Source organism: Strongylocentrotus purpuratus, unplaced genomic scaffold, assembly GCF_000002235.5.
Source record: "Strongylocentrotus purpuratus isolate Spur 01 unplaced genomic scaffold, Spur_5.0 spur5_scaffold_12, whole genome shotgun sequence".
NCBI lineage: Eukaryota > Metazoa > Echinodermata > Echinoidea > Camarodonta > Strongylocentrotidae > Strongylocentrotus > Strongylocentrotus purpuratus.
The window spans coordinates 244,455-269,886 of NW_022145597.1; the positions used below are offsets into that span (position 1 = coordinate 244,455).

General features: G+C 38.7%; 1 protein-coding gene across 1 annotated transcript; it reads left to right on the forward strand.

The window, feature by feature from the left end:
- Positions 1-6,297: 6,297 nt before the first annotated feature.
- LOC756337 (eukaryotic translation initiation factor 2A) lies at positions 6,298-24,432 on the forward strand. The gene is made up of 18 exons (XM_030981532.1): positions 6,298-6,421; positions 8,387-8,456; positions 8,828-8,896; positions 9,317-9,435; positions 11,179-11,278; positions 11,658-11,740; positions 12,212-12,309; positions 13,470-13,587; positions 14,321-14,437; positions 15,260-15,328; positions 15,726-15,827; positions 16,558-16,598; positions 17,604-17,737; positions 18,780-19,005; positions 20,203-20,242; positions 21,297-21,373; positions 21,874-21,999; positions 23,917-24,432. Exons 1-18 carry the CDS (start codon positions 6,382-6,384, stop codon positions 24,043-24,045), a joined length of 1,758 nt encoding a protein of 585 aa, XP_030837392.1. The 5' UTR covers positions 6,298-6,381; the 3' UTR covers positions 24,046-24,432.
- Positions 24,433-25,432: the final 1,000 nt, after the last annotated feature.

The window sequence follows — 25,432 nt, forward strand, 5'->3', positions numbered from 1 at the left end:
CCCGGACTTAAAGAATTATTCTTACTTTTTAATTTACAAAAGCATTAATTGCGACCTTAATATCAAAATTTGTCAATGTAACCAAAAAGCTTGTCAATGTTGTTGTTAAGTCAATTGTGTTTAGTCAATTTTCACTAATGTTTGCGCCTATAAAATATTATAGTTCCTTTTTTTTTCTTTATGTGAAAATATTCTGGTTCTTAGTTAAATCAGTCGAGGTAGTCGCAAATAAGTATAGTGTAGCTTGGGAACTGTGTGCGCCTGTGCTTTCTCGATTCCATGACATTTGCTCCGGCGACAATTGCTCCGCTGTAAATTTCATACACTAATCGAATGGCTAACTTCAACCCTGGATTCAACACTATACCCTACCCTAAACCTAACCCTAAACCTAACATAAAACCCTATTGAAACCCTAACCCTAACCCCAGGCGCGGATCCAGGATTTCTTAGGGGGGGGGGGCCCAAATTTGAAATTATGCGAGCCAAATATTGGTACGTTATGGTGATCAACAGTGACGTAATGCGGGGGGGGGGGGGAGTTTCCCCCTCCCAGGCTTTGACGTTTCATATAGAGAAAGAAGACGATTCGTTGTATCGTTCTCGAAAATAATTCTCGTCTGAATTTAGTTTTTCTCCTCCCGCGCGAAGCGCGGAAAATTTTACGATTTATTAAATTATTAGAGAAAGAAGACGATTCGTTGTACAGTTCTCGATTCTTAATCCTTGTCTAAATTCAGCCCCCCTCCCCCTCCTGCGCGAAGCGCGGAAGCTTTGACGTTTTATTAAACTATTAAAGAAAGAAGACGATTCGTTGTACCGTTCTCGAAAATAATTCTCGTCTGAATTTAGTTTTTCCCCTCCCGCGCGAAGCGCGGAAAATTTTACGACTTATTAAATTGTTAGAGAAAGAAGACGATTCGTTGTACAGTTCTCGACTCTTAATCCTTGTCTAAATTCAGTCCTCCCCTCCCCCTCCTGCGCGAAGCGCGGAAGCTTTGACGTTTTATTAAACTCTTAAAGGAAGAAGACGATTCGTTGTACCGTTCTCGAAAATAATTCTCGTTTGAATTTAGTTTTTTCCTCCCGCGCGAAGCGCGGAAAATTTTACGATTTATTAAATTATTAGAGAAAGAAGACGATTCGTTGTACAGTTCTCGACTCTTAACCCTCGTCTGAATTCAGGTCCCCCCCTCCCGCGCAAAGCGCGGAAGCTTTTAATCTTCATTTAATCATTAGAGAAGAAGACGATTCATTGTATCGTTCTCGAAAATAATCCTCATCGGAATTTAGTACCCCCTCCATCCCGCGCGAAGCGCATAAGCTTTTACGTTTCATTAAATAATTAAAGATTCGTATTACCGTTCTCGCCTCTGAATCCTCGTCTCAATTCATTCCCCCCCCCCCCCCTCCTCCCCTCCTGCGCGAGGCTTTGACGTTTTATTATTAGAGAAAGAAAACGATGCGTTGTACCGTTCAAAGAGGTGGGGTCGAGGCGGCGGAGCCGGCCCCGGAAGCTCAGGGGTTTTAGGGCGTTTAATTAAGGTCAGATGAGCATATTTTTGTGTATACCTTATTATTTTGTGACACTGGCAAGTCACTATTTGGCGTGGGGTCCAGGGGGCGGAGCCCCAAAAAATCAGGGGTTTTAGGCATTAAATTACCGTCAGATGATCGTCTTAGGGCCCGCCGTAGGGCCCTAGATGGAATCCAGGGGGCAAAGCCCCCGGAAGCTTACGGGTTTTAGGCATTTAATCACGGTTAGATGAGCATATTTTGATGCCTCGAGGCTCTCGATCCCCGCCGTACCTCGGGCCCTGACATGTAGAAATCTCAAGAATCATATATTTTGCCTGGTTGTAAATTTAGGAATTTTTTTATTTTCCAACAAACACATACAAACGTATAATTTACTAAAAAGTGAGGAAAAATTTCGGAAATTATGTCATTTCAGCATTATTTGTAATACACCGTTGTGGAATTTGATTTCCCCCAAGCCCCCCCCCCCCCTCTATCAGTACGCCAGTATCTCCTCTTTTCCTTTTGTTTTCTTTCCCTTTCCTTCCTTCTCTCTTATTTTTTTTTTGATTGGGGGGGGGGGGGGGGGGTTAATAGCCTGGGAGGCAAGGCCCTTTCGGCCCCCCCCCGATCTCCTTTTTCCCCCTTTACTTTTCTTCTTCCTCTTCTTTCTTTCCCTTTTTCTCCTTTTTCCCTTTCTCCCTTCTTTTCCTTCTTCTCTCTTTTTTTTTTTTTTTTTTTTTTTTGCGGGGGGGGGGGGGGGGGGGCCAAGGCCCGCTCGCCCCCCCCCCCTGGATCCGCGCCTGCCTAACCCTACATCTTAGACGAAATAAAGCCCGGAGCAATTGTCGCAGGAGCAAATGTCGTGTCACCGCTTTCTCTCGTTCACCGACTGCTTGCATGGGATGGAAGCAATACTGTATACTGGACATGCACCCCTTCCAATCACTGAATCTTAACTCAGTTCGCTGCCCCCCCCCCCCCCCCAAGCTTTCAATCAATGAATTCACTTAACCTTCAAGTTTCTACAGCCGGATTCAAATGGTAGCTAGCTATCATTAAATTTGTGTTTATTTATTTTTATTATTATTATTATTATTATTATTAATATATATATATATATTTTTTTTTTTTTTTGGGGGGGGGGGGAGGGGGGGGGGGGGGGGGGGGGGGGGGGGGGGGGGAGGATAAGCTGTTTTAGGCTTATGTATGGAACTATTTTGGTGTAGGTTGAAGATACATGTGTGTAGTGGAGTAGCGTGGGTTCAAGGGTACCAGTCTTTAGTCTCCTATAGATCAGCGTTTGTTCATCCCTTCCTCTTTCTTTTTTTAGCTGAACAGTTTCGCGTGAACACAATCACAAATTAATGAGAGGATCTGTTTTACATCCCTCCTAAACATAGACGAACGGGTACATTTTTTTTCGCGTGATGGACATGAGGGCCTCTTGCCAAACAATACTATCCGAATATTGCGACCGAGCGAAAAAATGCACTTTCAGTATGGCAAACAAATTTTATTTAGTCATCGGGATATTAAAATGTAAAATGATATATTCGACCATCTCGTTGCCAGGTTTTGATTTTGCGAGAAGTGAAGCAAACGGGGGGGGGGGGGGGGGGGGGGGGGGGGGTGGGGGAGACACCTTGTTGTGGTATAATTTCATTTTATATGAAAATAGAATATATAAGGTTATATTCGGGTTCCATGCTGCCCGAATCGTGCCGATATTCGGGCAGGGACATGCCCTAATATATCATGGATATTCACCGACCCCACTGCCTGAATCTATCCCGTTTCTAAAAATAAACATGCGAGCGACTGAAGCGAGCTAGAAAAAAACAGTACTTTATTATTTCTGATAATCTTATTTCCTCATCAAATTACCCGAAGGGATATATTATATTTGGGTATATTGGGGTTTCTGATACTTTGTTGTCGTGAAGTTGGTCAAAATGATGGTCGAAATTGAGGCCCTGTAGATTGAATAGGCCAGGAGGGGGAAAACCCCTTGTCAGGGGGCGGCGGAGTGACTTCCAAACTGGGGAGGGGCACCAACAAAACAGGGCACTTTCTGAAAAAGGGCACCTTTAGAGGAAAATCTGAAAGCGAAAATATACAATTTGTTGACATTGGTATATATACCCCTTCATTGTGATAACATTATCAGGGACGATTTCAATGATTTGTTTTTTGATTGTATTAATATTCATTTGCGAGCGAAAAAAGCGAGCTATAATTTTTTCATAAAGATTTGTGACGGCGCAGTGCGAAAAATTACAACTTAAAAAGAGGAAGAGGGTCATGCATCCCTAATGGGGTTATAAACACATTCTCATAACGGAAGACTGAAAAGACCATTGATAAGATGTAATTATATCATCTATAACTGCAAGAGAGCGTCGCGAGCGAGCTTTGAGTGAAATTGCTCTTATTCGCTTTAAATTCGAGGCACGTTTAATGATGAGAGGAAAATTGGACACTTATCGAAAGGGATAAAGACACTTATTAAAAATGAAAAGGTGCAAGTGTCAAAGTACACAGGGTAATTATCAGAGGTAAAAATGGGGCACTTCTTACACCTGGAAAGAGGCACTTACCAGAGATTTTTAAAATGACACCTATGAGATTTTGATAGGGGCATTTGTAAAAAGGGGATAGGTCCCTTATTAGAAAGGAAAAGGGGACATCATTGTTAACAGGGAAATTGGGGGGGGGGGGGGGGGGGGGGGGGGGGGGAGGGGGGGGGGGGGGGGGGTAAGAGGACACTTTTTTTTGTCTCGAATTTTGAAAATTTGACATTTTGCTCCGTAGGGGGGGGGGTGGTAAGGTCAGCTTTTTTTTTTCTTTTTTTCTTAAATAAACAAAAACAAAAAGTTCAAAGGGGGGTATTTTAGGGGGGTTATGGGGGGGGGGGGGTTTACACACAAAAAAATACCAAACGGGGGGTTTAACCCCCCACCCCCCCCCCCCCCCCCCCCCTGTGTACGCGCCTGCCTGCCAGTGTCACAAATAAGGTATAAAAATATGCTCATCTGACCATAATGTATTGCCCAAAACCCCTGAGCTTCCGGAAGCTCCGCCCCCTGGACCTCAAACCAATTCGTGACCTGCCAGTGTCACAAATAAGGTATAAACTTATGCTCATCTGACGACAGATTTAATGTATAAAACCCCTGAGCTTCTTGGGGCTCCGCCCCCTGCCCCCTGGACCCAACACCAATTTGTGTCCTGCCAGTGTCACAAATAAGGTATCAAAATATGCTCATCTGACGATAATTTAATTTTTAAACCCCTGAGCTTCTTGGGGCTCCGCCCCCTGGACCCAGGCGCGTACGCAGGGGGGGGGGGGGGGGGGGGGGGGTTACCCCCCCTTAGTTTTTTTGATGTGTGTTTTTTAACCCCCCTTAAATAGTGACCTTACACCCCCCCCCCCTAACGGAGCAAAATGGCAAATTTTCAAATTTCGAGACCAAAAAATAAAATAAAAAGTGTCCTCTAACCCCCCCCCCCGCGCTTATTCAGCGGTGGACTGAGTCGTTGCGAAATTTTTGGCCCGATTTCAAAATGTTAAACCCCCCCCCCCCTTGAAAAAATCCTGCGTACGCCACTACCTGGACCCAACACCAATCCAGTGTCACAAATAAGGTATAAAAAATATGCTCATCTGATCGTTATTTATTCCCCAATACCCCTGGGCTTTCGGAGGCTCCGTCTCCTGGACCCAGGCGCGTACGCAGGGGGGGGGGGGGGTTCGGGGTTGACCCCCCCTTTGGTATTTTTTATGTGTGTATTTTGGAGGAAAACACCCCCCCCTTTGGTTTTTTTTTTTAAACTATGCCAATGTCTGACCTAAAAAAGGTGGCCTTACCCCCACCCCCCCCCCCCAACGAAGAAAATGTCAAATTTTCAAATTTCGAGACCAAAACAAAATAAAAAATGTCCTCTTACCCCCCCCCCCCCCCCCCTTTAAACAACAAGAAAACAGAGTGTATGATAATATTTTTTTTTTAAAGACTGAGGTTTCCCCATGCAATCTATAAAGGGGAGAGGATGAAGCAAATTACCCACACTTCTAAATATTATGGGTACACTATTTAGCATCAGATGCATGGGAAAAGTATTCATGAGATAAAGAAAAGAATTAGAATGGCAAAGGATAAACCAATCCGTAATTATTGGAAATAAGAACATAATTATGAAAAACAAAATAGGATTATCTCTAATATCTAGCAAGGGAGTTGGAATGGAACTCCTTGGTCTAGCATTGCATGTTATATTATATATGCATTGTCTTGTTAAATCTATATTAATCTTGTTATGTGGAAACGGTTGAAGGATAAAATAAAAAAAAAACAATTAAAAAAATCTGTACCAGTAAGCTTTATAAGGTGATTCAATGTTGCATTGTGATTAAAATATGCAGAACGGCATACTAACTTCTGGTTTTATCTGGTCAGTTCTTCTCAATGGGCGAGAGTTTTGGATAATAAATAAAGAGGTTGACAATAGGAAAGGGCAATGCAATTCGTTGGCCACATAATTATTCGGAAAGGATAATCTAGAAGAAAAAAACCCATAAAAGACTGAAGGAAATTTGGGAAGGCAACGTCTCACATAAATTTTGGATAGATAACCCGACCAGGTCGAGCTGTCAAGGGTAGGTGGTCGGATTATCCCCGATGCGATCTCTCAATCCTATCGATGGTCGACGTGCCACGAAAAGATGAAAACGTGTGTCACTTGCAGGACACTGAACTGATACCTAGCTAGAGTCCTAGACCTCTAGCCGCACTCGGTCATCGAGCATCGAATACAATTGAAGGCATATCCGAGTATTTGAAATAGAAGAACGACTTAGCCATGGCATCCATTTCAAGTGCTCCGTGCCCTCAGCTTGCTGGTAATTTACTCCTAAAAGTTTTCATTATATGATAAGTATTCGCATATGCGCGCGATCCCGAAGAATATCTGGTCGTTGTCCCATACATTGCAATTTATGCATGTACATTTACAGGAATGGAAGTGCAGTGTCGACGTCGGTGGAACACGACACACGCGCGCAGCCGTAGACGTATGCACGCAAGAGGCCAGGCTTTTTAGGTTGTGTTTATGCTCGTCTTTTTCAGGCCAGAATGAGGCTTTTGATATGCGTTCAGTTAAAAAAAAGGTTGCGTCCTTTCTCATTCTCGTAGAATCACATTCACAATCACAGATAAACGGCGATGACCTGATGACGATCACAAAAAGGTGCGTTTTTGGATCAGAGTTTCTCCAAAACTCCAAGACTCCAAAAAGATGGTTTCTGGGGAAGCTTAAACGCACAATCATTTGTAAACGCGTTTAATTGACGTCATCATAAACATGTTTCCGGTTCACGTGAATATCTAGGCGATAGTGTAGAGTAAAGGAGCTGGTTTTCGGCCACTTGACACAAAATCCTATTTTTTGGACCCTTTTACACTTCCTATTTATTATCAGTTTTTGTTCAAATCATGAAGCAAATATTATTATTATTCAGATCTAAACAAAACAAGAATCCCAGAAAAAAATCACGAATTGCCATGACAATATTCATTTCAATTTTCACTGTTTCGGAGTCAGTTTTCGGCATAGCGTACCAGTTTTCGGCCGCATGTACAAAGTCAATAGGAAGCGCGCGCACGCGCCGTGCATTTCCGCGCTGATATAAAGCACTAGCGGGCGGAGCAGATATCCCACGCCGGAGCTCTGCGGAGCTTGCCAGGCCGAAAACTAGTACTGCGGTGATCGGATATTGGAATCTGAATTAGACAGAGATATCGTGTGTGCGTTGCGGTGTGCGGCTGCATTGATTTAATACATGCGATGAGATACTTTTGAGCTTGCGACTAGCACAAAATCGGGCTCTAAATCTGAAAAATACTTGAAATAAAGCTCATTTTATGGTACCCATATTTCTTACAGACACGCGTAAAGATACTCGATTTTTCAGATTCGGGTAGCGGGACCGCCGATTACATCGCTAAAATGTGATATTTTAGGATATATTTTTCATTGCAAATGTGGTTCTTCAGTGACACTGGCATGGTATGGTATGTGTGGGATATGTGTTATGCTATTATGCGATGTATTTTAGAGGGATTTTACCTTGCATCCAACCAATCGGCCGAAAACTGGAGCTGGCCGATTACCGGCTCCTTTACTCTATGTGACTATCGGCGCGTCCGCGGTACATATGGCACCGCGCTCTTAATTCACGATCAATTTTGAGTGCATCAACAGGGCTCTATTCCAATCTCAATAGCGCTGCTATATTAAGCGCTTACATCGTGAATACGGTATCGATCCACAGGTGGGGAAATTCCACTTGGTATCGTTCATCAATTTTTTTGTGTGCGATGCTCAGAACCGGAGCTACGTGCAACCCGACCGAAGATTGACTGAATATTCAAAGCGTCAGGTTTTAACGAAGTAACGAAATATGTTTTTCGATTATAGTCTATATCTCCAGATAGCATATTTATTTACTTAGTCTACCTGCATACAAAATATCTAGGTGATTTGATGGCGCTAGTTCAGAAGTCTAGCCAAAATTTGACCCGTAACTCGGCGTGGAGATACCCTACTAAAAGCATAAAACTTTCCCAAAAGGAAGTAAATATTCATCAAATGTCCTTATTTGTGACATCATAATATACACTTTCTCACAGATTTCACTGCAAACTGCTGCAGAATTACAATACAATTGCATACCACAACGAAGGGATGCGGGCCCGCAAGCATGTGTGAAGTTTACGCACAGGGGTCTGCTCGCATCCCTTTGTCGGTATACAATTGTAATTGTTCAGGCACTCTTCGATCCTTCTTTAATCTTTTTCTTTCATAGTCCGAGGATCTGAAGGTGTGTATATGATCAGTGGACCTCCATCATTTGCTCTTAATGAATCATTTGGACGGTAAGTGTTTCAATTCATCTATAAAACAACAATAGTTGTACCCTCTTCTAAAGTCCTCATTTTACTTCTATGTATTTCAATCCTGTTTATTTGACAAGACAGATAGTTAATGTTCTTTACTCTTGTGGTGTTTTAAGAAAGATATTTTCCACTTTTTCTTTTTTTCTACTTTTTCTTTTTCCAAGGGGATGGGTGGAATGTCAGTTGGAAAGAATTCAAGAGAGCACTGCTAAAGCGGTCTTCGATCTGTTATGATATCTCCCTTAGTACTGAAATATCATTAATAAATTACATTTATAAATGGCATTACACTGTTTTAGGGATTCTGATGTAAAGCTTAATGAATGCCTCCATCTTTTCTTCTTTGACAGTGATTCTAAATGCAGTGTGATGACGCATGGTGCTGGTGGGAGACTGTTTGCTTACTGCAATACCGTCAGGTAAACAAAAATGATGAGGATTATGATGATTATTATGAGTATTATTAGGTTGTCTGTTGTATTCGACAGATCACCTATTGATTTCGTCAATTACTTCATTTATTTTTATTTATTTCTCCGCACTTTTTTGTGCATAGGATAACTCGAGATCAGTACTGTCAATTTCTTTCAATTTTGGTACAGTTATAGCTTATTGTCATAAGACGTGACAGCCACATTTTAAAGGTCATCCGGTTATTGTGATGTCATCCAGACGCCATTTTGTGAAGTTTTCTGAAAGTCTACTCATGATCATATCTTCATAACAACAAATAATTTCTCAATCATATTTAGCATGATCCGTCCGGCCAATTTCAGGTCATTACACACACGCAAAGTTTTAAAATGCTCCAAATCAACATATTTTTCTTCTCTTTGCAGTGTCTTTGTGATTCAGCTTGCAAAATGTGAAACCCTACTTCAGCTTGATAAACCTAAAACAATTGGTCTAGTCATCTCTCCCTCAGGCAAATACCTTGCTACATGGGAAGTCTACTCCAGTAAGTAGAAACCTCTTTCATAAAAAAACAATATTGGTAGATTTTTGTTGTTGTATAAGTGAACGGGAAGGGTGGGGAAGAAAAAATGTGAGGGAAAAAATATTATCTAAAGATCATAATGGTGAAAGCAAACAGTGGCATCAATGGCCTGACATAGTTAAGTCCAACTTAAAGTCGATCATAGTCTTTGAGAAACACTCCCCAGGAACTGCAAGAGTACAGTCCACGCACTACCATCTACATTGCTCTTCATTAATAAGAGTTAAGCCAATAGTGGTTTTTTATCGAATCCAAGACAACAGGGTTTGTCACCTAGCTAATACCTACATTCATTACACAGTCAGTTAAGCATTTTTTTCACTTCATCAGGGTTAAGGGATAATTGAGTAGGATATAGTATGATGGAGGTCCAATGTGTACGTAGGAGAGACACACTTCTTGAACATAAAGAACCCACTGCCTTCCTTTTAAAGAGTAGAGTTACCATTGGTGTAAACAGTAGTGAGTGGACTGTACTCTTGCAGTTCCTTGGGAGTGTTTCTCAAAGACTAAGATCGACTTTTCAGTTGTTCATTTATTTCCATATCCATAAAAACAGAAGATCATTACAACAATATATATTATATAAAAAATTACATGCAATCGTACAAGTTAACAGTATCAAAGACACCAAAATTTAATAGTAGGAAATAAGAAAAGGGGAACTAAAATAAGGCCAAAGGGCCTTGTAAAATAAGTTCCCTAAAAGTATCAATTATCGTTTGGTTTTTCAACTTATTCTGTTACTGGAAGACATGTAAAATTTTTTAAAAACAAACAGTGGATACAAATTTAAGTTGGACTTAACTATGGCAGGCCATTCGTGCCACTGTTTGCTCTCACCATTATGAACTTTAGATAATATTTTTCCTTCAACAATGAATTATCAAACAATTTATGACCATGATTTGTACATCCCTTGAGAGACCAATGCCAGTAAATGGTGAGAGCAAACAGTGGCATGAACGGCCTGCCATAGTTAATTCCAACTTGAAGTCGATCTTAGTCTTTGTGAAACACCCCCTGAAGATAAAAGTGAATTAAGGGTGTAACAATAGAATAAGACACACTAAATGTAGATCAGTTATTATTGAAGGGGCAGTCCATCATGATATAGTTAGCTGGTTTTAATACCCCAAAAAAGAGAGCAATAGATAATTGCACATTTTAGCAAAATCATTGAAAAATAAGAAAATTTTATTTTTTATTTGTTTAGTCTTTGTGAAACACCCCCAGATCATCTATCCTTGGATGAGTCCTTGGCCCCGGGGTCATAGTGATTATATTTACATTTTCCCTCCCAGGCACAGTAGATGGCAAATCATTATCGATGATAATAATAATACTGATAATAATCATAATAATCATATCATCAACATGATATCGACACAGGTGAGGTAAATGGGTACCTGGCAGGACTTAATTCCTTGAAATGCTGGAGCGCTGTAATAGCAACTAGGCCAAAGCTGGGGTAGAAATTAATGGGCCTCGGAATAGAGGGTGTTATAGAAATGCCTATTATTACTATTATTATTATTATTATATCAATAATAGTAATAATGTGGATTATAATGGTTATAATGATGATGACAATAATGACATTGATAGGGAATGAGCTATGTGTGTTGAATAGGAAATATAAATGTCTTCCTCTTGATACTGTGAGTCTGTGATTCATGGGATTCTTGTGATTCCTCTTTGTAGCTACACCTAGTTCACCTGGTCCCACTCCTAATGCACATATATGGGAGATAGCGTCTGGAAGATGTGTGAAGTCATTTATTATGAGACAGAATGAAGCATGGTAAGATCATTAACTCATTAGACTGTGATTTCGTCTTCATCATGCAAGGCTGATCGCCGACGAAATGGAGTTAAGTCTTTTTTCCATCTCTGTTTGTTGCAACGGCAGGCAGCCAGTTAAAACGATTTTTTTTTAGTCAAATTATGGCAATGCAAGCATTACTTTAAACAAACAGAACTTTGTTATTCCCTTGCTCACCCATTATAATTGTGATTAAGTTTGATAAAACATCGATAATTCTCGGTTTTGTTTTTTCTGGGATGCACTGTATATTCTGTAGTAGGGCCAAGCTATGGTCTTGACATGTTTGAACCTATTTTACACCTGTTTAAACATTATATTAAACATTTACAACTGACCAAAAATTCTACTATTACAGGCAACCTCAATGGACGGATGATGAGAGGATATGTGCTATACAAGCCAACAGTGAAATACACTTCTTTGAAAATGGAAACTATGGTAAGTGATTTGAAAGAGTTGATGGCTAGCATTAGTATTTGAGACAAACTTTCCAATAATTTTCATTTAAAAAACACTTAGTAAATATTGATAAATTACTTAATGCAGGAGACTGAGAATCTCACTAGGAAATGATGAATTTAACCAGTCTTTCTATATGTGAATTAATGATCGCAATGTTTTTTTTATGCTGATGTAAAGTGTAATAACCATATCTTTTCTGTATCTTATAAAACAGAGCTCGGTGAATATGTACAAGTTTTTCGTTGCGCACAGTTGCCTTTCATTTAATAACACCCACAAAAACTGCAGCAGTTTACTGCGACTTATCTCAATAAGCGTTAAGAAATCTATTTATGGCTTGTATTGGGCTTAAGCCTCATTTAACACAGTGATAACTTGCTATACATGAAATTCATCTAGAAATATCTTATACCTGACATGTGTGAAATGATTATTATTTAATTGTAGAAAGCATTGCAAGCAGACTACATCTGCCCAAGGTCATGTGTCGGATGTCCGGAGCAGGATCACCGCCTCATATAGCAGCACATATACCAGGCAATAAGGTAATATTACATCTCCTCTTATAGCAGCACACATACCAGGCAATAAGGTAATGTCACATCCCCTCATATAGCAGCACGCATACCAGGCAATAAGGTAATGTCACATCCCCTCATATAGCAGCACACATACCAGGCAATAAGGTAATATTATATCTCCTCATATAGCAGCACATACCAGGCAATAAGGTAATATTACATCTCCTCATATAGCAGCACACATTCCAGGCAATAAGGTTATATCACATCCCCTCATATAGCAGCACACATTCCAGGCAATAAGGTAATATTACATCCCCTCATATAGCAGCACACATTCCAGGCAATAAGGTTATATCACATCCCCTCATATAGCAGCACACATTCCAGGCAATAAGGTAATATTACATCCCCTCATATAGCAGCACACATTCCAGGCAATAAGGTTATATCACATCCCCTCATATAGCAGCACACATACCAGGCAATAAGGTAATATTACATCCCCTCATATAGCAGCACACATTCCAGGCAATAAGGTTATATCACATCCCCTCATATAGCAGCACACATTCCAGGCAATAAGGTAATATTACATCTCCTCATATAGCAGCACACATTCCAGGCAATAAGGTTATATCACATCCCCTCATTTACCAGCACACATTCCAGGCAATAAGGTAATATTGCATCCCCTTATATAGCAGCACACATTCCAGGCAATAAGGTAATATCACATCCCCTCATATAGCAGCACACATTCCAGGCAATACGGTTATATCACATCCCCTCATATAGCAGCCCACATTCCAGGCAATAAGGTTATATCACATCCCCTCATATAGCAGCTCACATTCCAGGCAATAAGGTTATATCACATCCCCTCATATAGTTCTTCAGCTGTGCTATCATCTTTCCCCTATCCATATCCCAACTGAAATCTTCAACAGGATTTATCATAGGATCTTCAAATGCTTTACAGTCCTATTTTAATTTTATCCAATCCAAATGTCGATACTTTCTGAGGGAGGGGTGGGGGGGGGGGGGGATAGGTACAGCAATTACAAGCTATGATTTCTCAAAGGTATACAATAGTGGATTTTCCAGTAAAATTTAAAGCCCATTTGAGCTTTGTTTGACCTTGTCTCATTGTTATAATCATTACCATGTTATTTGATTTTCAGGGAGCTCCTCATGCTGTAAGACTGTTCAAGTATCCAAACTTTGATGGGCCTGGATCTATGATAGCGAATAAGAGCTTTTACAAAGCAGACAGCGTTAACATGATATGGAACAAGAAAGGTGAACAGAATAGATCCATACATTGTACATTACTATATTAATATTTTTTTAAGTCCATTGTAGAATATTTGCAAGAAAAATGATCATGAAATGCTGAATCTGTAGACGTCTAAAGCTTAATTGAGTCTATATATAGTGATGGGGCCTGCAATTTTTTAACAAGTGATATACAAAATCTACAATGTCTTTCGTGTTAGGAATGTTTTAAATACTGTCCAAGATGTAAAATACAGCTCTTTTGCTGCTACTGCCATAGTTACAATGATGAACCCAACACCAGATGACAGGCAACCAGCAAATATAATAATAATAATATAATAATAACGTTTTATTTACCCAGGGTAGCCACTTCATTTATGAAACTGCTCTTCCAGCGGGCCCTGCATAACAATATATGTTATTACTTCCCTTCTCCAATCTAATATGCTGAGCGCCTAGCTTGAAGTCAGAAGGTCCCATTGTTATAAGTCTTTGGTATGACTCGGCCGGGGTTTGAACCCACGACCTCCCTTTCATGAGGCGGGCGCTCTAACCACAGAGCCACCATGCCCGGTCTATATAATAAATAACATCATCTTGAAAGGCCAAGATACGTACCGGTACTGAGTATCAGTCCATTTGGAATAGGTGAGGCTATGTGACAGGGGTATCAACAAACTCGGTGTAGAACAATAAAGATCATCATGAGATCACCATCACCACTCATCATTCTCTTTCAATCTTTGTTTCCTAGGATCTGCTGCCTTAATAGTAGCTACACAGGACGTAGATACTACAGGCAGCTCCTACTATGGTGAGACAGCTCTTCACTTCCTGGCTGTCAATGGAGATAGCTCTAATGTTACCGTAGGTAAGATGGATCCCAAGTAAACCTTTATTTTTCTTTCTTCTTTTCAAACTGATTTAAATTTTATTACTTTATTAAAGTTTTGGTAAAGTCTGTCCAGTTTCTACGCTCTTTTTCAAAGCCCAAATTACTGTTTAACATGCCGGACGATAATTCCTTTGCTTAAAAGTTTATAATGCTTTTCAACTGTTTTCAAATTAAATCTAATACCGATTAGACTTTTCATTATTTTTTTTTTTCTTCCACTCTTTCAATTAAACCTTGATAAACTTAAAAAGAAATTTATGAAGACAAAGCTCAAGAGAAATAACCCAACCATGGTGACATACTTATGTGTTTATGAGGATTTGGTTTATGACTGTGTTTATATGGATTTGGTATGTGACTTTGTTTATTATAATTTGGTTTATGACTGTGTTTATATGGATTTGGTATGTGAATTTGTTTATTATAATTTGGTTTATGTCTATGTTTATATGGATTTGGTTTGTGACTGTGTTTATATGGATTTGGTTTGTGACTGTTTATAAGGATTTGATTTAGAATCTCAAATATTCTAGGGGTGTATTGTCTGCTTACACAGAGTTAATACCCGCCTGTCTTTCAACAGATGATATCTTCTTCTTGTGTCTTTCCAATATACCTTGTCACTGCATGGCACCAACTCTTGAACTAGGGCTTTGGATAGATTCGTTGGTTGTCAGAAAACAGAAACGAGGAGCTGTGGGCTTGACGAGGCAGTTGCTTTTGCAAGTTTTCTTTTTCAATCTGACATTTAACGAAAATTGTTATTTGTATTCTTTTACCCTCCCTTTTAATTCTTAGGCAAGAAAGGTCCGGTGTACAGTGTGGATTGGAGTCCAAACTCAACAGAGTTCTGTGTGGTCTATGGATGTATCCTTGCTTCTACAAATTAATTGAAAAATACATTACATTGTACAAGATCCCACAAGAAATTGTACAAGATTCCACAAGAAATTTAATGTTATGTTTGGCCTATTTGAGGATAACCTCTTTTCTGAAACGAGTAGAACTTCATGAATTAGTAAAATAATTTTCCTTTGCACCACCTAATGGACTAATTTCCAACATGTATTGTTTAAATGTTAACTAACGCTTTTGATGAACCCTTCTTCATTCTCCCCACCTAATAGCCATTTTGATGTTTAAATGTGAAATTTGAATGAAAACAATGTCAAGTTCTTAATTACTTTCAAACTGAAGTTACTTTTTTATTTGAGCTCAAGAGTGATTCTAGAATTTGAGTTCCTTAACACTGACCTTGCTTCAGTTATGCCTGCTAAAGCAACGCTATTCAACCTCAAATGTGAATCCATCTTTGACTTCGGCACGGGTCCAAGAAATTGTGTCTACTTCAACCCTCAAGGAACCAATATCCTTTCAATGAAAATCATGATTTTAATTATATCCTCATATATTTTATTGATATTTTGTCATAGTTCATCTACCTCTTTCTTCCATTTCAAATTATCTTCCACTTCGCCATTTATTTCTGACGTTTTTTTTTCTTCCTTTTGCCTCTTTCAATCACTGCATTTATATTTTAACCTAGACAAAATCAGCATAACATGAAGTAGATGATGAGAGTGTACAGATTATAATAAGAGCCTCTATGTAATGTCTTTGTATGGTTTTATGCCTCTGCCACACGTAGTGATTACTGGAAGCTTTATGTTTTCGGTTGTCTGTCCGTCCGTAATTATTCTTGTGCTATCGTAGTGAAACTACATAAACCTAGATTTGTCGACAAACCTCCTTTGTGAATTCAAGCCAGTAAGAGTATTTATGACCATGTAAAGATTACCTGATTACATTTTGGGGTCAAGAGGTCAAGGGTCAAAGGTCACAGGTCAATTTAAATGTGCTAAAAAATAGCTAATCACTTTTGATTAAAAACTACTGGTCCGTTAGATCTAAAATAAGAAGAGGGTTATTATCATGCCTAAGAACTTCTACCCATAAATCTTCCTCGAAATTAGAGAGGGTCTGCAAATGAGGGCCACTTTCTTTAATCTGATAATTAAAAAAAGCTGATTATGTTGATTTGTAGTTGTTCATAGCAATAATTTGTAATTGTCTCCAACTTTCCTTGACTATCTTACTTATTGCCCTTGGAGGATTCGCTAACCTGAGAGGTCACATTGTAAGTCATTCCTATCATCTTTCTAAGGCCCTAAAACAAACAAAAATGTTGTATTGCCCTTTAGGTGCCAAAACATGGGTTGGTCGGTCGGAAATCTTTTTCCTTTTTTTAAACTCCTTCTTTGGGCTGATATTTCTCTGTTTCTAATGCTTTAAAGGCACACTGTTCTACTTGTAGCTACTTGCTCCCTCTATATAGAAAACTTCCCCAATCGGTGCCTGTTGGTCCCCCATGATCCTCTTTTTCTTGGGTTAAATGAGAGCTGAGTTTATGAGATAGCCACCTGTCACAGTGACCTCGCTGGCTCGCTGGGCGGTCTAATCCCTTCTGGCTGTAGTAGTAAAGCCTGCCTTTAATGCATTTTTTTTCAAAAAAAATGGTTACAAAAAAAATTAATACAAATTTAAAGCGAAATTAATAACTTTTTGTTGGGTCGGTCGCAAGGGTGATACAACATCTTTCTTTTTTTAGGCCTAATGTAGGGAATGAAAAGGCTCATGTTGTTCTTCATGTGGCAGTTAACAAATCTTGTCAAAATCTCTGTCTCTCTTATAAATTTAGCAAATGATATCAGTGATGACAATGTAGTTTTTATACCCATAAACTCATAAAATGATTATAGCATCACAATATTTGCATTTTTGGTCTATCATTTTCTTTTAGCGCTGCAAAGAGTCTTAGCATGACCAAAATATATAAAATATAAATATATGAAGTTATGAATACCTTGTGATTGGGACATTTATTTTTTTATTTCTCAACTGTAGGTCAGGGTCATAGTGTAGGTTTATGGCATTCATATTCCTGGAGGTTTGTGATATCTGAATATCTTTGTTTAAATAAAGGTTTCTGCATCAACAGTGCTCAAGTATATATGTCCGGACTAAACATGAGCTGTAAACTTCACACATTTGATGTAAGCTACAACACTGCTCATAATGGAAGATGTATCCTAGACCATTTAAAAACCTTCCTTAATATCTACCATCTTTCCCTTTTTTATAGCAATTTTGGGACAGGAAGAGTTTCAAGTTGATTTCTGAAAGCCAAGCAGCTGATGCAACATTCTTCCAATGGTCACCAGATGGTCAACATTACGCTACAGCAATCTGTGCTCCTAGACTAAGGGTTGGTAATGGGTAAGTGTTATGCTACAGCAATCTGTGCTCCTAGACTAAGGGTTGGTAATGGGTAAGTGTTACGCTACAGCAATCTGTGCTCCTAGACTAAGGGTTGGTAATGGGTAAGTGTTATGCTACAGCAATCTGTGCTCCTAGACTAAGGGTTGGTAATGGGTAAGTGTTACGCTATAGCAATCTGTGCTCCTAGACTAAGGGTTGGTAATGGGTAAGTGTTACGCTATAGCAATCTGTGCTCCTAGACTAAGGGTTGGTAATGGGTAAGTGTTATGCTATAGCAATCTGTGCTCCTAGACTAAGGGTTGGTAATGGGTAAGTGTTACGCTATAGCAATCTGTGCTCCTAGACTAAGGGTTGGTAATGGGTAAGTGTTACGCTATAGCAATCTGTGCTCTTAAACTAAGGGTTGGTAATTGGTAAGTGGTCATTCCATGTCAAATCACCCAATGGTTTTGACCTGACCATTTTTTATTTTGATGAAACTTGGTGTACTTGTTGAGTGTGATCTCACAGCACCAAATCTCAAATTTTAGGTCAATCAGGTGAGGGGTTTGGGAGATACGGCCTCCAAATTTTGAGATTTTTGGCAAAAATGGGGGTGACCGTCTGCCTTTGAACCCTTGTATCTCGGGAACTAATGCGTCAATCATCAGAAAATTGGTATTGTTGGAAAGGGAATTCAATAAGGATTCCAAATCTGCCGTCATTTTAAAGATTGGTAAATGTTGGGGTACTCTGACCTTTTGACCTAAGATTTGACAGAACTACTAAATATATTTGATACTACGACAGAACTACTAAATATATACTTTTTGGAGAAAAATAAAGGATTATTGGGAATAAAGACAAATTTTCAAACAGAATTAAACATTTCTTAGCCTATTTTATATTTCAAATTTTCTACTGAGGTTTCCTACATTTAAAAACAATCTCATGTGGATTCCAATTAGTTGAGATGAAAAACATTGTTTTATAAAGCCTGTGTTCCTTATTAAATCCCAATTTTGTTCATTTTTTTTGGTTTTGTTTGACCTTTTTTCAGGTTCAAGATCTGGCATGTGTCTGGCTCGCTCCTCCATGAGTACATTGTACCACAAGACAATGTTCATATATACAATGTTTCATGGCAGACGTTACCAGCGGATCTCTTTAAGAACAAACCCATCTCTAAACCACAGGGTAAGGTCATCCAATCAGCGGAACCTCAGGCATCTAAAGAGGTTTATAGACCACCAGGTGCAAGAGGAAAACCAGCATCATTCAAACTGGTATGTATCAGCACCCCCCTCCTCCTCCCCCTCCTCCTCCCCCTCCTCCTCCCCCTCCTCCTCCCCCTCCTCCCCCTCCTCCTCCTCCTCCCCCTCCTCCTCCTCCCCCCTCCTCCTCCTCCTCCTCCTCCTCCCCCCTCCTCCTCCTCCTCCTCCCCCTCCCCCTCCTCCTCCTCCCCCCTCCTCCTCCTCCTCCTCCTCCCCCTCCCCCTCCCCCTCCTCCATCCCCTCAATACATGTATGACAACGCCCAAGTATACAGTAGGCCTGCAGTTGCACCATGTGAGAGGGGGAGGATTGGGAAGTCCTGAAAAGGACTCTCAGTAATCTTTCTTTCTTGATTGTGTGTAGTCCTGAAATGTTGTTTGTTGTTGTTGTTGTTTTAGTTTATAGGCGTTTGTCATTCAGAAGTGAATATTCATGCCTCTGAAAAAGACTGTTGGTTATCTTTCTTAGCTTATAGTTTTAAGGAGAACTATAGCGCTGGTTGGCGAGGATGGGTGGTATGTCTAAGTAGTTTTCAGGCGTTACCAAGCCTATAGCAATGTAAATGAAACATTGAGATGAACTAAAACCAGCCAGAGGAAGGATATGTGTTGGAAATGTTAGTTTGATTGCTGTTCTAAGTATTGGATGGAAATTATAATTTGTTTTTAATAGTTTATATTTTTTATTAGACTTTGCAGAATGTACATTGTACATGTACTTGAAATAATGAAAACGTGAATTGAACAAAAATTGTAACGTTTGTTTGTGTGTGTGTGCATTTTTTTTTTTTTTATAAACTTAGCAGAATGCAAACTGTACTTGAAATAATGAAATAAGAAGAAAAAAAGTAAGATGAGAGAATCAGACTTTTTTTTGAGGTTCACTTTAAATTACAGTAAATTGATTTTTCTTGGGTTGAATATTCTTTTTTTCCCTTCATTTTAAATGCAACAATTTCTTTCCAGTTTCCACTAGTGTGGCTAGGAGGGATTAGACCACACAGCGAGGTCACTGACAGGTGGCTATCTCATCAACTCAGCTCTCAAATAACATAAGAAATAGAGGATCATGGGGGACCAACATGCACCGATTGGGGAAGTTTTCTATATAGAGGGAGCAAGTAGCTACAAGTAGGACAGTGGGGCTTTAATATGTAAAAGGAGAGTTGAAAGATCAGCTTGTAATCTTTTAATTTGTTCTTTATTTCAGAATGAAGAAGAGCCCGCTCAGAATGCTCCACAAACAGAAGGCAAGAATTTGATATATAATTCTAATCAAACTTAAAGAGGAAGTTGAGTTCTGGTCATGCGATTGCATTGTGAAAGAAACGATGTGGAATCGACCTGAAAAGGTTCATCATCTAGCATATAAGAATTTTTTTGTATTGCAAGGTTCTGGAATCATCAAAATGATAAGAAATTTGGCCAAGTCTTGGTAAAGTTACAAACACTGTACACAGAAAGATGTATATGGGACTACACAAACACGTGGCACCAATCCTACTTTGGATTTTTACGATGTTACATGACATATTTAGAATATGAAGGCATTTGAAGAGCCATACTTTTCAGGGAACATTGCCTTTTCTGATGTTCTTCCACACTGGCATAATAAGAATGATAACGATCCCAAATTATTTTTCACCTCTTCCCAGAACTCAACCTTCTCTTTAAAGAGGATATTTCAATCTGAATAGAAGAATCAATAGAATGTAAATCTCATGCCAAGTCTTGACATATTATAATGCTACTTCTAAATGTTTATGCTTTATTGCTTATTAGGTCATGAATGTGTTGAGTCAGGGCAATCAACTCACATTGGCTCTTCCAGAACTCACCATTATATTCATATATAAAGAAAATCAAGACGATTTGGTTACCTTTGATCCGTTTATTACTCTCAACTCGAGCCACATCTTGGAATTAGCATATCAATCAACATCTCATTTGCATATTCGTAACAAATGTAACACTTGAGTATAAAAGCTGGTTGTCCTATTACATACTTGTTGTGCGAAAGGACTGTCAATACAATGATTAGAATAATATTTTTAAATCATTGAAATGCAATGAACAAATTTGCATTAACTTCCACCATTCTGTTCAGTTTGATAAATTCAATTCTTCTGAATCACTAAAGGGAAATCCAACATATCAATTTTTTATTTTTTTTATTCAATAAAACACTTGACAAAGTATAAATGTTATCTTTCCAGAAATCTTGTAAGATGATTTTTTGAAAACTTATGACAGGGATGAAAAATTAGCTATTAGCTATCGTAAGTTGTTTTCATTTGTTTTTAGAACAAAAGCTGTCTAAATCAGCGCTGAAGAACAAGAAGAAACGAGAGGCAAAGAACAAAGGAAAACCAGGAATCACAGTGAGTATCTTTATCGTTATCTGTAGTCTGTACCATTAAACCCTAACCTTAATAATATACTACTCTAAAAAAAAATGGTGACAGTTTGAAAATATTGCACAAAAACTAGAAAATGAATTTTTGAAAGGTGTATTCACTACCAAGTATGGGCCCTTCAAATTGGCTAAATTGGCAGTGTCAATGTAACAAAGTGCTGGACAACCTATCAATCGTTCCAACCCACAAAATGACTAAAATGCCAATGATGCAGGGGATGGTCATTTCTTTTTTTAGAGAAGACAACTTGGGAGAAAAATGGAAATTTATAATATTTTTGTACGAGACACAAAGGAGAGTTGTCCATGACTTCATCAGAATCCAGTCACCAAATTACTAATTTGCTATTCGCATATAGATTCTGTGATCTCATATTTCTGTTCTGGTCATAATTCAAGACCTGTGTTTTTAATATTGATTAAATTGGCTATCCACTTGCTGATGTGTGTCTGTCTACATCTCAGGATAACAGGTCTGCTGAGCAACGTTCTGCCCTAGCAACGGCTTCCTTCATTCTCTCAGAGCCCACCCCAGCACCGGCAGTAGGAGTAGATGTAGAGGCTGAGAAGAAGATTAAAGCCCTTAGAAAGGTAAGAAATACTTCATCGTTATATACCCATGGCAAGATGGCATTAGGAAGGATTTTCTTATTCTGTTAGAAATTGCCCTCCTAATTTCAGAGTATGGTAGTAGCTTATTAATGAGGCCCAATTTTTATGCCACATGTTTGTGTAGCCCCATATAAATTTTTCTGTGTACTGTGCATGTTACTTTACCAAGACTGGGCCAAATATTTCTTATAATTTTGATGACTCCAGAACCTTGCAGTACACACCAATACTTATATGCTACATGATCAACTTTTTCTGATCGATTCCACACCGTTTCTTTCACAATGCAACTGCATGACCAGAAATCAGCTTTTTCTTTAAAGATAAAGACCAGTTATGGTCATGCGATTGCATGTGAAAGAAATGTTGTGGAATCAATCAGAAAAGGTTGATCATCTAGCATATAAGTATTGGTGTCTACTGCAAGGTTCTGGAATCATCAAAATGATAGGAAATTTGGCCCAGTCTTGGTAGGGTTACAAGTACTGTACATAGAAAGATGTATATGGGACTACACGGACACTTGGCGTAAAAGTCTGTCCCGATTTTTACGATGTTACATGCCATATTAAGAATATGAAGGCATTTGAAGAGCCATGCTTTTCACTCAACGTGTTTCATCTGATGTTCTTCCACACTTCCATAATAAAAATGATAACGTGCACAAATTATTTTTCACCTCTCCCCAGAACTCAACCTTCTCTTTAATACAGTTCTCAATTCCCAGATGCACACTACCCCCCCCCCCCCCCTCATTCCATTTGAGGAAGGGAGAATACATTGATTGCCCCTTTCCTTCTTGAAACTAATAGACTAAAATTATAGCAAACCTTCCACCAGTGTTTTACTTTAGTTTCACATTGATATAAATCTTGAGTGTGAGATAAGTTACTATCAAATTGTCCGTTTATTTATAGCATCCTGATACTACAAGAAAACTGCAGTCTGGTTAATTACAGTGCAGACCCTTCAAAGCTTTTTAAAATATTTTGAAGACATTGAAAATAATGAAACTAAGTAATGAGAGCAGATTGTTGACGCTTTGAGCCTGGCCCTGTTATCTCTTTCATAAACTGAAACTAAAAGCAATTTGAGCAAACTACACTGTAGGAGGAAGTAGACATGTGTGTGCTTTCATATCAGGACTGACAATTTATGTTTAGTGTATAATATTAGACTGTATGAAATGAATTGTGTTCTTTTGACTAGCTAAACTGCGTATTGAGTGATTTCTAAAGGGCTGGGGGATTTTATTACAAAGTTTTGCTTAAAAAAACCAGGACATCAATAGATCGATAATGAAAGTATACATAAGTCTTTTATTGGAGAATGAACTGCGTCCTCAAATTTCTCCTGGTTTAAAAAGAACCTGCAGAACAGAGTTTGAGGTATAATGTGCACAGTTAATCCAAAATCTACACTGTTGTCTCACATGTGGAAAGCTGTCTGGTCATCAATAGAAGCGAAAGGAACTGTAAAACAAAAAAGCTATGCATTTTTGAAAACACTGTTATTCAAGAAAACGAAACATGTTTTATTTGAACTATGTTTAGATGCTATGATGTTATTTCAATTGATTGTGTATGATTGTTTGATTTGTTCAAATGCATATATTTATCAATAAATTCATTTTACAAAAAAAAAAAAAAAAATCAATAGAAGCGAGCTTCAGTTTAAAAGAAAACGGTTATAATTTCAAATTCAAATTCAAATTTAATATATATTCATGTTTCCAACAAAACATTACAAATCTAAGAAATACATGTTGGAAACAGAAGGGTCCACTAAAAAGCAATACTTGTACAAGTGTGAACACCTCAAATGCAAAGTGTAATTGCTCAGTCAGGGAAGTATAATTATAATGATTTATGGGCCTTATCTCTCTTGTCCCTCTAGAAACTGAAAGCCATTGAGAAGCTGAAAGAGCAGCAAGCGAGCGGTAAGGAGCTAGAGAAGAATCAGTTAGATAAACTAAGCGCTGAAACTGAGCTGAGGAGAGATCTAGCCAAGCTTGAGATACAATGACAATAGCAACACCTGGGACCCGATTCACAAAGCCTTTTTTTCAAGGACAAATGACAAAATCAGTGACAAATCTGCTGATAACCAATCAGAAGCAAGGATTTCAGTAGCTTTTAACATAAACTGTCATTTGTCACTGATGACAAGTTTTGTGAAACACCCCCCTGGACCTACGTATAACACTGATACTAGAAGTATGCCAAGCCTCTACTCAAGGATCATAGGCAAGTCTGTTTGGTTCTATACAGTGGTATTATGGAGGAATAGAGCGATAGGTTTCTGCAACCTCGATAGACTTAAAGCCCCTCTAAAGTGTTGGAAGCCCCCAAAATTTGATGGCAAAATTTCACTTAAATTGTATCATAATGTGAAAGAGGATGTCATTTAAGACACTTTTTTTGCAAGGATTTTCAAAACAAATGTGTATGAAGTCGAATATTGATGAAAGAGTGCAAAAATTTTTTTTCTGCATACATGTACAACAGAAAACCCCAATTTTGTATTCTTCTATCAATAGTTGTCTTCAAACAATTTTTTTGGGGAAATCTTTGCAGAAGTGTGTCTTAAATGACATCCTCTTTCAAATTATGATACAATTTAAGTGAAATCTCAACACTTTAAGAGGACCTTTAACATCCAGCTTCCAAGCTGGTGGACAATTATAATGTTATTGGAGGAAGGAAAATCAAGATAATTTGAGTTCCAAGAAGCAATGGTTGATATTTTCAGGTTGTATACCTATACAGTGCTGTGCAAGGAAACCTTCCTTCGTCGATCAGTATTAATCAACTTTGAAGCATTCAATAAATAAACATGCCTAATAAATATGAATCATGAAATGAATTTATAGGCAAATGTTGGGTTGATGGTACTTGCGTTATATCTATCAGGTCCAAATAGATATAATATTTTACCAAATATATCAATTAGTAGGCGGTTTCTCAGCAAAATTTGTATCATTACGTATTAGTCAAAACATATTTGTTCACATGATTGGTAATAAAAGCTTCCATTTCAATTTTTGAGAGGGGGGGCATTTCCAAAACTGGTCTTTACCTTTAATGGTCATCCTGGTACTTTGAAACATGCATTGACACTGCCTAGATTCGTTGTTGGTATCTAAGCAGAAACGTTCATGATTGCTTTCTGTCTGCAGGCCTGATAAAAACCTGATTTTTTTTTTTCCCCCGATTTTTTAAATAGTTTTTTTACCCGCATCTCCCCCCACCCCCCCCCCCCCGATTTTATCCCGATTTTCCCCTTATTTTCTCTATTTTACCCCATTATTTCCCAATTCTTCTTACTCAAAAGGGGGGGGGGGGGGAATGTTGTTAGATGCCATTCCCCCCCCCCCTGATAAAAACCTTATTTTATTTTTTTTTCCCCGATT